The 14,508-nt window shown below is 39.3% G+C and overlaps 1 protein-coding gene and 1 pseudogene across 2 annotated transcripts in view; one reads left to right on the forward strand and one right to left on the reverse strand.

Moving 5' to 3' along the window:
* SLC24A2 (solute carrier family 24 (sodium/potassium/calcium exchanger), member 2) overlaps positions 1-14,508 on the forward strand; it is a 276,790-nt gene that overhangs the window by 164,643 nt on the left and 97,639 nt on the right. Inside the window, exons 3-4 of the mRNA XM_011930355.1 lie at positions 8,166-8,204; positions 10,803-10,911. Coding sequence (XP_011785745.1) covers positions 8,166-8,204; positions 10,803-10,911 — 148 coding nt within the window. The remainder of the gene's footprint in view (positions 1-8,165; positions 8,205-10,802; positions 10,912-14,508) is intronic.
* Positions 3,324-4,279, reverse strand: LOC105503457 (annotated as a pseudogene). Its single transcript, XR_001000479.1, has one exon. The product of XR_001000479.1 is annotated as a transmembrane protein 230 pseudogene (transcript).

The following is a 14,508-nucleotide window of genomic DNA, read 5'->3' on the forward strand; positions in this document are numbered from 1 at the left end:
GCACTCCCGAGTGAGATGACCCCAGTACCTCAGTTGAAAATGCAGAAATCACCGGTCTTCTGTGTCGCTTGCGCTGTGAGTTGGAGACTGGAGCTGTTCCTATTTGGCCATCTTGAATGTGCTCACTGAGGCCTCTTAATTGCATTTTAAGTAGCCACAGTTAGGGACCATGGAAGGCACAGAGGTGAATCCTGTCCTCAAGGATCTTACAACTTCCAGTATTAGGGAGGTTAACTGAAGGAGTTGGGTAAAATATATTAATACATTCCATATAGCTTATCAATTCTGTGAGAAGCATTGAAAGAATTCATTTTTAAAAGTTTGTGCTAATGTTTCAGTGGGGTGCACAAGATAATTATTTGGGATGCAAGAAAAAAATATTAAGACTTCTATTTGTTATCTTTTTTAAAAGAGGGAAGAAATTAGTCCATGTTTATATAATGGTTGACAGTAGCACACAGATACATAAGTAGATAGTCTGGGAACAGTGGCTCACACCTATAATCTCAGCACTTTGGGAGGCTCAGGTGGGAGGATCACTTGAGGCTAGGAGTTCGAGACCAGTCTGGGCAATATAGCAAGACCCTGGCCTCTAAAAAAAATTTTTTTCTTTCATAATTATCTGGGCATCATAGTGCTTTCCTATAGTCCCAACTACTTGGGAGGCTGAGGCAGGAGGATTGCTTGAGCCCAGGAGTTTCAGGTTGCAGGAAGCTATGGTCACACCACTGCACTCCAGCCTGGGCAACAACAGAGCAAGACTCTATCTGATAATGGTATATGATCAAGAAATTTTGGAGATTCCGATTACAATTGTGTGGATTTAACTTGTCAGTTAAATTCTGCTTCGTGAAGTCACCCTGGCGCACTTGCCTTTCTGAGTATTCCATATTCCAAATTGTTCTTTAAGTGTATCTAAACAGTTTTTCTTCTGCTCCTTCCATATTGGTGAAGATATCTATTCTTCTCAAACTTTTTTCTACTATCTCAAATATTTCATGATTATGAAGATTATTCAAACAAATCATCAAAAGACTTTGCTTCCAAAATGTGAGCTTTCATTACCATACTTCTTGCTTAGATCATTTCTACCCCTTCTGTCCATCCCAGTGTATTTCTTTAAACTGGATTGTAAAGTGGGTACTCCTGTACCCTGGGCTGTCCTCGTCAGCACTTCATTGTTCTCTGAGATTCCTTCTCTGCAGAAGGGCCATGATTGTGGGATAATTACCCAGCAACCAGTCAAAGTAATTTGAATTTAAATATTTCTTTCTTTCTTTAGGAATTGATTTAATCTCCCCTCTCTTAATGTTTTAGGGAATATGTTAAGACACAGTAAAAGGAGGGAGAAAGAGATGAGTTTCCATCTGACTAAGAGGTGGTAGGGTGCCTTGCCTTTTCCATTGCAGATTTGAGGCCTTTGTACCTTGTATCTAGTCTTCCCAATATGCTTTGAGGTTTATTCATCTTTAACAAGGAGAGACATTTTTAATGTTTTTATTTATTACCATGGTGTATTGAAAGAAAAAGAAAACATCATTTTACACTTTCATGTTAATTTTTTAAATGAAAATCAGTCATTCAAATCATTCCTCACCAAATCTTTCTGAATTCTAAGACATTAAAATTCATGTCCATTGGAATATTAGATTCATATTTTGATCATGGGCATATTTGTTTCCAATTATATTTTTGACAAAATAATTATATGTTTAAGTTTATTTCTATAGACTTTATAATGCTTCCAGGTCCTTGGCATTACGCATTGTAAGCACATTTTGCAGGACTTGGTGGAATGTTAAAGTGGCGGAAGTTTATGGCTGTTACTTAGCTTTTGCAACAAGTTCCTTATTGTTCCCCTATATCTGATGCCACATCATTGACCAAAAAAAAAAAATCCCTTAGTTTACACACTTGTATTTTGGCCTATGAAGTCTTCATGGTGACCCATTTGATCACGTGATTTGTAAGTAGATAATTACCAGAGTGAACCATGGACTTGTTAGTATGCTGTTACTGAGTGGCACTGAGGCAGCTGGACGATAGTATTGGCCTAATTTTTATGTGTGTGAAGTGGGACTGGGGGCCTGTATGTGGTGAAAAGCTATATACAAAGTTCCATCAAAACTACACTTTATAGTCAGCAAAATCATTTCTGGCTTTCAAGGATCAAAGGAAGAAAGAAGATTTAAGGATGCTGGACTGATTTATAGTGTCAAAATACTATCTAAATGGGCTATGCATTTTATTATCTGGGGTGGAAGCATAAATGGACAATTTCAAAATACCTATCAAATAAGTAGCAAAATTCCTATATAGAAATGGGATTTCTGGCAGGGCATGGTGGCTCACACGGGTAATCGCAGCATTTCGGGAGGCCAAGGCAGGTGAATAACCTGAGGTCGGGAGTCCAAGACCAGCCTGGCCAACATAGTGAAACCCTGTCTCTACTAAGAATACAAAAATTAGCTGCGTGTGGTGGTGGGCGCCTATAATCCCAGCTACTTAGGAAGCTGAGGCAGGAGAATTGTTTGAACCCAGAAGGCAGAGTTGCAGTGAGCTGAGATCATGCCATTGCACTCCAACCTGGGCAACAAGAGCAAAACCCCATCTCAAAGAAAAAAAAAAAAAGGAATTTCCACCAGGAAGGACAATAGAGATTAAAGACATCTTTCAGTTGCTCAATTTAAGTGCAATCACCATATGACCGATTTGAGTCATTGAGAAGGGGGCCAGTTTAATTGAATAAAGGTTTGAATTACAGAATATTTTCTTGTAAGCAGAAGATGGCCTGACAAAAGTCTTGCTTTCATGAATGGAGAGGGGAGTCTGCATTGGCACACCAAAACTCTGACCTGAGACCTTCAGGATGCAGTTTATGAATTTTTTTTTTTTGGATTTCAACATTTTAATTTCTCTGGAATATAAGTCACTTTTTGCAAGCTAAAAAATAGAATCAAACTAAGGTGATCTACCTGTAGGCATCCAGGCTGATCCTTGGCATCATGAGCAGAATGATGACATAATACAAGGTGCTAGCAATAGGGTTATAAACTCTAAATAATAACCACTTATCTACGTGTTTCATTAGGAAACAGTCAAAAGTCCAGCCATTAAAGGAATAATCTACAGAACATTTTGATTTACTAGGGACAAAATGATCCAAATTATATGTTGTCCAATCTACTCGTAAACTGGATCAGAATGGGCCAAGGGCTGTTGAACAGAGAAAGTATTTACATTTTGAAAACTTGCTCCACAGAATAAAAAATTCCTGGTTGCTGTCAATAAGAAAGTAAGTAAAAAAAACATTACAGATGAACTCACTGATCTTTGATTTTACTAAGGCCTTCCACTGGAACATGAAGGTAGGGATAAGTGTAGAGGATAATATACTCAGATATTTTTTAAATAAATTACTTAGTAATAAGAAATTAGCCATACTACATTCTTCCATTTGCTACAAGAACAAATTGGCAATGAAGACTATTTAAAAGAAATGCTCAGCTCTACAGAGGGTGGTGGCAGGCAATACTTTTCCATTACAGAATAACCTCTAGTCTTCCATGATACATATTCCTGTGGAAAAACTTGTCAGGAGCTCTTGCCAGGGCAACGGGATGAAAAACAGAGCATGTCCTAATTAGCTACTGTAGGTTCAGTTAACATCTTTGGGAAGGACCCGTAAAATCTGGCCATTATTTTCTTAAACATCTGCAAGCTGCAGAATTCCTTAGTCCTTAGCTATAGTTTCTGCTAGGTATCTTAAAGCTGGGACAGTTCTACTGTGAATGTTCTCCTCAGCTATTAGGTGGGTGCTAGTCATCAAAGTCTGGAATATCATCATAGAAGTAACCACAGTAGCCTTTGGATGCGTAGTAAGTGACGTGCAGGTAGTTAAATCCGGGTAGGAACACCAGAATGCCAAGGATCAGGACTGGAATGGCCAGTCTGTCCCCCCTTTGCTGATGTGACCTGACAGCAGGAGGGAGCCTATAATAATGAGAAAGGCGCCAATCAAAAACAGCACAATGGCAAGTGCAATGGCCTTATAAGGGATCTTAGGAGGAGTCTTATTAAACTGAAGGTCAATGTAGCCGTCGTCTGTGCTGGAGAGCCTTGAATATTTCACTTTACTACTGGGGATTCCAGTGGCCAGGTAGGTATGGGACAGCATCATAACACGTTGACACAGCAGAGCGGGGCGCCAGGCCGCCCGCACACCCAGAGCTCACCCACGGTTGACAGTGCCCGAGGTCGCATGGCACGGCCCGCTTAAGTGCCCAGTTTATTCTTTTAAACAATCCTCGAAGAACTGCTGTGGGTGTGCTATGGATTGGCTTAACATATTTTTTTCTACAGCTATAGGAAATTTATTTCAATGTATTCATTAAATTTGTTTATAGGAATTTGTTAAGCCAATCCATAGCATGCTGACCACCAGGAATTGGGCTTTCATATTAATACAGCCCAAATGAGTGGTATTTTGGTGTGTTTAAAATTAAGGGGGTTAAAAAGCAAAATGCATCATAAGAATGCCAAGATTAATCCTTAAAGTCACATTAGTCTTCTTTTGAAGAAGTTGTCTTCTGTAACATCCCATGGTTAGAATAAACTTGGCATATATTTAATGGCCCTGAAAATAAATTCATAACACTAGGCCAACCCAAAACCCACTGGCTATACATATGAAAATCATTTCTTTGTCACCTTCACTAGTTACTTCCCGTGTAATTAAACCCCTTTAAAACTGAATTTGTAACATAATCAGCTGCATATTGCCAGGACTGTGAGGCTGCTTCAAGATGCAACTAGAGCAAGGCTAAGTCAGGTGAACCTCGAATTATCAGTAGATGTGGGTGAGCCCCTAGAAATGGGCAATTACCATCATATATCACGCTTCTTATCTCTTTTGCAACAGGGCTACATAAAAGGAAAGTAGAGGGGTGTTTTAATGGCCTCTGCTGTCATTTGTGTGTATACCTAAATTTACAAGTTATACCCTGATGTATATTCATGTCTGCAGATTACACTTGAAAGAAAACAAATGATGTCAACTGCAGACATTAAACAGTGGGACATTTTGTAGAGAATTTCAGGCCTGTCTCTGCGCTCAGTTTTTTCTCTATAGAATCTATGTACTAGGCATTTTCCTTCCACCTTTTATGTTTTATGATCTTCCTTGCTGTGAGAGAAAAAGGAAGTCAATAGAGTAGATATTTTTTTCTTCTTTTCAGACCAAAAGACAGGTTTGGATTTTTTTTCCTTCCTTAAATAATGTATTTAGATATACTTTTTAAAATTCAAACCCTCAGCTGGTGATGTTTCTGCCCTTATAAAGCCCACCTTTTTCTCTCCCCACTTTCATCCTGTTCCTTCATGTTCTGTGTTATCACCGTGGTATCAATTCCAGCTCATAATTATTGGTCTCCCATTTGGCCACAAGGTGTAAATTTGCTAACTGACCAGGCGTGCTCTGATGGTTAATCTCAATGTATGTCTAAAGGCTGAGCTTGCTGCCCTGGAAGATTTCCCTGGGGGATTGCTCTGCAGACTGTGAGGCCATTTGTTGAGCTGTCAGATGTGGAAGGAAAGAAAAGGAGAGGACCTGCCAGAGAGACGCAGGATCATACAGTGCCTTTCAGAGGAAAGTGGGGAATCAAAGGCCAGTTTCCTGTCCACTCCAGTTCCACAAGCAGACTCTTGGGAACTAGGGTATCAAGACATTTCCCTATTAGCGTTTTTAGAGAAGTCACCGAGAGATGGCCCCCTACCCGAGGGTTAAAGCAAATTTAGTGGTGCCCACAGGCTGTGCTCAGAAATTACCACCAACGCAGAGCCCTTCTGTTTATGTCTGAGACTTGCAAGTTCTTCATAAAAATGCTTGGAACCAGAAGAGGAATAAAAACACATTGGTATTGACTCCAGAATCCAAAAAGGTGTCTACAAAAATCAGAATTATTAAACATCTAATTGAACGTCCACAAAATATTTAACATCAACCTCACTAAGTATTAAATTTCACCTTAAAAATCCATTACGTGTGAAAACAAATTGTAGATTTGATTTTTTCACTTTGCAAGATTTTGAGCATGCTAATCCTAACTTAAATGAGTGACACATAGCAAATAATTTGAAATTCCAAATTATAAGAATCTCTTCTCTTTTTTTTACACAAAACTGTATATTTTAGGTGAATTATATATTTTAGATGGGATGTGGGGACATCTTAATATCTTTACATGACACATGTGGAAGACCCTAAAACAGAAAGCCTAGAGCACATGAAAGTTTTAAAACAGCTCTGCATCTGGCTACTCTCCTCCAAGTATGTGATTATTCCTGAAGACAGACATCTGCTCAGACCCTAATGGGGAGGACCAGAATGCCAGATGGGGGAAGGGTTCCAGTTTGTTCTTGCTGTCTGCAACTGTAGTTGAGGTGAAGTGATGAAGGTGGTGTCTAAGCATGAGGAACTATTCACCAGGCACCTGTATCTCGCTGGAAAGATCCCAGGGTGGTGGCCGGTTCTGGTGAAGAAGGAGAGTTCCTATTGAGTTGAGGAAGTAAAAGCTGTCCAGGTGGGTCATGTGGTTAGAATTACACTGCCCCCTTGTCTGAGTTGCGTTCACTCCCAGCAGATTACCAGGCCTTTATGTGCCCTTGTGTTCTAATCCACATTTCTCAACTGGACAGAGACTTCTATTTAGAATAGAAAACTTGAGGTGAGGGAGCAGAAGAAAAGATGGGTTATCTGATTTCCATGTGGGATGATCCTAGTCTTTAATTCAGTGGCCTAACTTCTGTGAACTTTATTTTATTCACAATACCTGGAGCAATGAATGCTGACTCCCCCCAAAACATGTAAAAGATGGTATTTTTTGCAAATCAAAACCACAATGAGATACCATCTCACACCAGTTAGAATGGCAATCATTAAAAAGTCAGGAAACAATAGGTGCTGGAGAGGATGTGGAGAAATAGGAACACTTTTACACTGTTGGTGGGATTGTAAACTAGTTCAACCATTATGGAAAACAGTGTGGCAATTCCTCAAGGATCTAGAACTAGATGTACCATATGACCCAGCCATCCCACTACTGGGTATATACCCAAAGGATTATAAATCATGCTGCTATAAAGACACATGCACATGTATGTTTATTGCAGCACTATTCAGAATAGCAAAGACTTGGAATCAACCCAAATGTCCATCAGTGACAGACTGGATTAAGCAAATGTGGCACATATACACCATGGAATACTATGCAGCTATAAAAAAGGATGAGTTTGTGTCCTTTGTAAAGACATGGATGCAGCTGGAAACCATCATTCTTAGCAAACTATCACAAGAAGAGAAAACCAAACACCGCATGTTCTCACTCATAGATGGGAACTGAACAATGAGATCACTTGGACTCGGGAAGGGGAACATCACACACCGGGGCCTATCATGGGGAGCGGGGAGAGGGGAGGGATTGCATTGGGAGTTATACCTGATATAAATGACGAATTGATGGGTGCTGACGAGTTGATGGGTGCAGCACACCAACATGGCTCAAGTATACATATGTAACAAACCTGCACGCTATGCACATGTACCCTAGAACGTAAAGTATAATAAAAAAAAATAAAAAATAAAAAAGATGATATTTCTTTGCAATCCCATCCACCAGTAACAACCACTAATAACAGTTTGGTATCATTCTTGCAAACTTTTTTTATTTACATGCACTAAAGTATTATTAATTTATTTTCCTTTATGAAATGAAACAATAAATATTTATAAATGTTTAATTTTTACAATTATCAATAGATATTTTCCATGTCAGTACCTGTGAATTACCTCATTCATTTTAATGATCACATAGTATTCCACTACATGGCTGGGCCACAGTTGACTTAACTGCTTTGTATAGCTGGACATTCGGGTTGGCCATTAAACTTTGACCTTTCAGGAGAATGAATCATGTACCTAAATAAACCATTATATTTTGGCTAGAAATATACATCCTCAGTCCCCTGTTTTGGCTTAACTCATCCCAGGAGCAGAAAGAATGAAATCTTCCCCTATACTGATGCTTGTTATTAAATGTAAATGCCATATGTGATTCTTCATTTATTTATTTCTTTGTCTTTTGTCTTTGCCTTTTTCTCTTATGCAGCCATCTGCAGCCAGGGACAAGGATGAATCGACTCTACCGGTAGGAAGCAGTAGCTTTGTCTATACCTGCTTGTGTGCCTGTGGAGAGTGTGGGGCGGGGTTGGGAGTAAGAGGGGTTTGTGTGCTCAACACATTACTCTCTCCCTTGGAATACTTAAATAGTGTAACCCCTGGTGTGTATTTCTACTCTGTGCTACAATTAGTGATGACTGAATTCTGGCATTCACGAACACATGTCTTCTGCGACTAGGTTTCAAAATTTGAATTTTCTCTTCCATTTGGTATGAACTTTTGTAGGAATTGGAAGAGTGAGGTATTTCCAAATTGCATTCCAAGGGATGTTGAACTAATATTTGGGGGTAGTGTGGGATCTAATGCTCAATATTTGTTTTCTTTGTGTATCTGCATGCACATACTCTGATTGGAAATTTCTTTTGGTCTCATCAAAAGAAATACTGCATGAGACCTATATATTTAATATATACATAATACACAAACGAATGCTTTCATTACTTCTCTAGATGTAATCTTTTTCAAATGAAGATCTCCACACCAGAGTTCTTCCAGTTTCCCAGAATAAGAACCATAATAGTTATGACAAATTATTATTGATAAACCATTTCTGAGTTCCTATTTAATTAACACATCACATTTCAGATTTTGCAGCATAGTAAAGAAACAACCTTCAAAATTCTTGTGTTCAGCCATCAAACAGTGATTACATTTCCATTTTATTCAGATCTCCTAAGCTTGCTCCTAAAATATTTTGAACCTTAATCATCTGAATCCTCTATAACTAATAAAATGCATTCTAAAATGTTTAAGACTTTCAAGGCTAAAACAGTAATAAAGATACATATGACCCTGTCCTTCCTCCTGTAATGCTCAGGGCAAAGATGTAACATTGATAGACAGCCCATAGAATGCACCTGATCCAGTACCAGTACAGACTCAATCTCTTCTATTAAGGAGCCATCATCTGGTTCACCATTGAGACACCAGTAATCCCCACTGAATTCTTTTCCAACCCTATTGAATTGGCAATATGATTTCCAATAGAATGTCATAATAAATCACACTAAGAGAGCCAGATTTCTTCGGGTATCTCATAGTGAAATTTTACTCATACTTTCTAGGGGTTTCATGTTTGTCTCCAACAGTGTGGACCATGATTGTTAACAAGTGTTTTACAAAATAAGATCCTACGGATAATAGTTTGGAAACACTGCCCAAGTTAATCAAGTTAAACAGATTTCTGTAGTGTTAGACTTAGTGGTCTAATGTGTAGTTTGAAACCCTAAGGTGAGTTGGCTAGGATGTAGCACTTTTCAATATATATCAAATATGTATTTGATCATGGAGTCTCTCATAGGACATTTTTGGGGAAGCCCCCTTGTGGGTCTGGAGTATGATGGAATATTTTGGAAAACCCTATTATGCAGAAGTTTGAAAGACATAGTGGAGAACAGTATTTTATTTTTACCTACCCCAGAAAATTTACATGTCAAACTTTTACACTGAAAGTTCAATAAGAAATTAACTCCCTTACATTACAATACCTTTCAACTCCTTAAATCTGTCTGTCTATAAAGCTTGGCTGCCTCGGAGAGTCTTCCCTTGTGATGATCAGCACAAAATCAACCATGGGGAGACAGCAGTTCCTATTCAGCTTAAAAACCCATCAAAATACAGAGGGTTTGGGAGTTTTTAGGTTGTTTGCTTTTGAAGATAGAAGAAAAAGCATATGTCGGTAACCTTATCTCTAGATAGTCATTCTTCCTTCTCACCTACCAGTTTCATTTACATTTATTTGGCCAAAGGATCACAACTAGTAGTTTGTCCAAAAGGAGTCCCCCTCAAAGTCAGGAGAGTTCTCATGGTTTCATGATAAGAGCTTCTGCTTCTTGAATCTCACTTAACATAGGCCATGCTGCTTTCTGGATTAGAGCTGTAGTACCAGGGTAGAGATGAGGTATCCCAGGAGATGTGCAAGACGAGCCTTTGGAAAGCAAGGAGAAAACGTTAGCACCTTCATCATTTACTATGTTATTCTTCTTAACTTCTATTTTTGAAAGTGTTTTCATATGTTCGTATTTTAGTATATGTGTCTATGTAGATATGGGCATAGATGCCTATTTATATACATTTAAACATTTTACTGATAGGATGCACACTTCAAAAGTATTAGAGACCACCTACTGGATTAGAGAACAGTCTTTGAGAAAAGCAGACCTGGGATCCATTCCTCCAGCCTCCACTTCTTGTTGATGTGACTTGGACACCTCATTTCACTTCTCTGAGATGAAATGTCCTCGTCTACCTAACAAGAAGAATAATAACATCTAGTTCATAGGGTTCATTTTGCAAACGAGATAAATGAAGGGATGTGAAGCATATAACACATTGTCTGGCATTTACAAAGCTCTTTTTAAAAAGGGAAGCAACGCATTCACTTAGTAGGAAAGAATGTGAGAGACATTCCCTCAGGGGCTTTGAAATGTACTTTGAAAATCGTTGGCTCAATAGTGTGTGATCATGCGACAGAAATGAGTGGCCACCAGACTAAGTGAGGATCTTGTCTATAATGCACTTGCCTTTCATTTCTGAGACTAACCACCTCTTTGGTTTCTCTGCTCAGGCTAAGCCGCGTCTCCAGCGAGGTGGAAGCTCTGCCTCCCTCCACAACAGTCTCATGAGGAATAGCATCTTCCAGCTCATGATACACACCCTTGACCCACTCGCCGAAGGTAAACATCAAGCTTTGGTTTGGGAACTTGTTCGGGGGAAAAAAGGATGTCAAAAGGCTTCTCTGTATAAAACATGTTTGTGCTGTCGTCATGCACGCCTGCTAGCCTCCTCTTGTTTAGCATCTGCCAGAAGCAGCCCTGGCCCTTTGACGTGCTTTATCTTCAACAGCTCATTTCACAATCAGCGGTTTTTGTACCAGGAGTAGGATGTGAGGTGTGCGTGCTGATTCTATCTTTTGATGCCTCAAGCATAAATACAGTTTGTTATGAAGCAGAGAGGACAAAATGGTTTCCCTCCCTTCCAGCTAAAGTAACAGTTCTCTTTTGTCATCATTTCTAAGTTTCAAAACAAAATTGTGTGTGATGATAAATTGTGCACCTTAAAAAAGAGAGAAAAAGAACTCCATGATTTAGGAGGTCCATGAGTGGTTTGGGGAATGATATTCATGGCAGAACACTGAGACTGTACTGATTCTTTGACAATTGGAGGGTGGGAGGTGAATATCTATGCATCTAAAAAGCCCTGTCTTCTAGAACTGCTTGGGAGCTGTCACTGGAGACCCAAAAAGCCTGGCTCACCTCCCAGTGTAATCACATGAACCATCACAAACAACCCATTATTCTGTACTTCCAGTGTTACATGTTACTCAGTCACAATGAGGGCAAATACATTGTGTTTCTTCAATTGTGTAAATATTCCCCCAAATTATTTTCAAGTTGATAGATATCAGATGTGTCAAATAGATATTAGTTTTGCCACTGGTAAGGGGTTCAAATATAACCAAGTATGTTCCCCCTTCATCCCTGGACTTTATAATTGGGCTCAATGTTACACAGGAGCTAATAGAGCCTAGGAAATAGATATGTGCCACTGAATGAAGCCAGGCGATCTGATTGTCAAGTCATGTTATATGAATCAGAGATCTTATCCAATATCAGGCTTTGCTAAATAAGTTCAAGAATATAAGCAATCAAGAAGTTCTTCTGAGGTAAAGAAAAATCTGCAACCCAAGAATGGCTCCCAAGGACCTGTCTTCCTTCATTGGACACGCATCTCACTCAGAATAATAGGTAAAGAATACAGGGTCGCCTCTTCTTGCAGAGCATGAGGCATTTCAATCACAAAACATCTTCCTGTTATACCACAGAGAGTTGTATAGCTGATGTAATATTCTCCAAGGAGCCTTCCTTCACAGGTCCTGGGATCTATTTACTAGAGGTAGTCGTTAGCCAGGGACATCCTAAATATCATTACTCTATCTATGCAGAAGTTCATTTGACAAGGAGATTAGACCTGGTCACCAGCCTTCTTTTCTTTCTCCTGGGATACACCCCCAGAGAAAGGAGTAAAAAGATTGCAGGCCAACTGCTTTAACTCCTTCCTCCCAACTACTACGTAGTTGTGTGACTTTGGGCAAGTTAGGGTCTCTCTAGTATTTGGTTTCATTATCTGTAGTAATATTAAGTTATCTTTGGCACCTTAGAGTTGACAAAACATTTTCACACCTGGAAACTTATACTTCACAATAATGCTTCGTAGCTAACATAATTATTCTCCTTTCACAAAATATAGCACCACCAACATGGATCTCAAATGTATCTACCGCTCTCCCTCCTGCAGCACTTTATTCCAAACCATCTCCATCGCTTGCCTGCATTCCTGCAGTAGCTTCCTAGCTGGTCTTTCAGTTCTTCCATTGCCACTGCCTAGACATATGTTTCACTCAGCAGCCCAAGTAATTGTCTTAAAAAGTAAATCAAGTTATGTCATTTCTACTTATAACCTTCAGCGGCTTCCCAGGGCTCTTATGAAAATTGTGAAATCCTTGCACAACTAGTAGTTTGTGCAAAAGGAGCCCCCCTCAAAGTCAGGAGAGTTCTCATGGTTTCGTGATAAGAGATTCTGTTTCTTTGAATCTCACTTAACACGGGCCATGCTGCTTTCTGGATTAGAGCTGTAGTCCCAGGGTAGAGATGAGGTGCTCAGGAGATGTGCAAGACAATCCTTTGGGAAGCAAGGAGAAAAATATCAGCACTTTCATCATTTACTTTGTCATTCTTCCTAGCTTCTATTTTTGAAAATGTTTTTGTTTGTATTTTAGTATGTGTATCTATATATAATAGATAGGAATATAGATATCTATATGAATATAGATGCCTATTTATATACATTTAAAAATTTAGCTGACAAGATGCACAATTCAAACATGTTAGATGGCAGTTGGAGGGTGGGACGTGAGCCAAATCATGGTCTACTTCAGGGGTCCCCAACCCCCAGGCCATGAGCTGGTACCAGCAGGAGAAGAGCAGACATTACCACCACCTGAGCTCCGCCTCCTCTCAAGTCAGCATTTGCATTAGATTCTCATAGGAGGCTGAACCCTATTGTGAACTGTGCATGAGAGAGATCTATGTTGTGTGCTCTTTATTAGAATTTAATGGCTGATGATCCAAGGTGGAACAGTTTCATCCCTAAACCATCCTCCTTGACCCGGCCATGGAAAAATTGTCTTCCCCAAAACCCAGTGTCTGGTGCGAAAAAGCTTGGGGACCACTTGTCTACATGATCTGCTTCTTGCTCCAAACTCAATTTCACTCTGTTTTAGCCACACAAACCTTTCTGTCTTCGGACAAACACCCCTTCCCTGCCCCAGATTCTTCCATAGGCTGTTCTCTCTACTATAATATTTTTCCTTTCCCCCACCTGCTTCTATTTTTCCCTGCTTTACTCCTGCCCATTTTTCAGCACTCTGTGTAAATGACACTTCCTGACCATTCAGCATAAATTGAGGTTCCCAGTCCTCATCTGTCAATGAACACTCTAATTTTCCTTTATTGTTTACATTATGGTTTCTGGATTGTTTGTTTATTGTCTGTTTCTGCCAGGATACAGGAAGTTTCTTGAGACCAGGGACTATAGTTATCCACAAAGCCTAGAAGAATACCTAGTACACACTAGCGGTGTAGGCTCAGAAAGATTAAGCAACTTGTCCAAAGTCATGATATTGACCTGATATTGACCATGTGAGAGAAGATAGGAACAATTTTATCTACTCCAACTCAATTATGATCAAGGGCCTGAGTATGTTTATTTTGGGCAAGGCAGTATTATGTGGCAATTAAAAGAACAGACTCCAGAACCAGACTCTGGGTCTAGATCCCAGTTCTGCATTTACTGGCTATATGACCTCGAACAAGTCACCTAACCTTTCCATATCTCAGTTTCTTCATCTGTAAAATCAGGAAAATACATAATGATGTCTGCATGATAGGGTTATTGTAAAGATTAAAAAGTGAATATACACAAAGCATTAAATACATAACCTAGCACATCTTAATTGCCATATGCAGGTTTGGAATTATTCTATTTCATTAATTTGAAAAGTAACACAATATATGATTTTTTAAAAATTCAAAATATTCCAAAGTTTAAGGTGAAAAAAAAAGTCTTCTTCCTTCATCAACCCTCTAATTTTCTCCAGTTCCCCAATTCTCCACAGAGGAAACCACAGTTTCCGGTTTCATGAAGCGCCTTCTAGAGATGTTTAATCATATACAACTGTGTGTGTATGTGTGTGTGTGCACGCCTGTGAATGC

The sequence above is a fragment of the Colobus angolensis genome, unplaced genomic scaffold (assembly GCF_000951035.1).
Source record: "Colobus angolensis palliatus isolate OR3802 unplaced genomic scaffold, Cang.pa_1.0 Scaffold86, whole genome shotgun sequence".
Lineage (NCBI taxonomy): Eukaryota > Metazoa > Chordata > Mammalia > Primates > Cercopithecidae > Colobus > Colobus angolensis.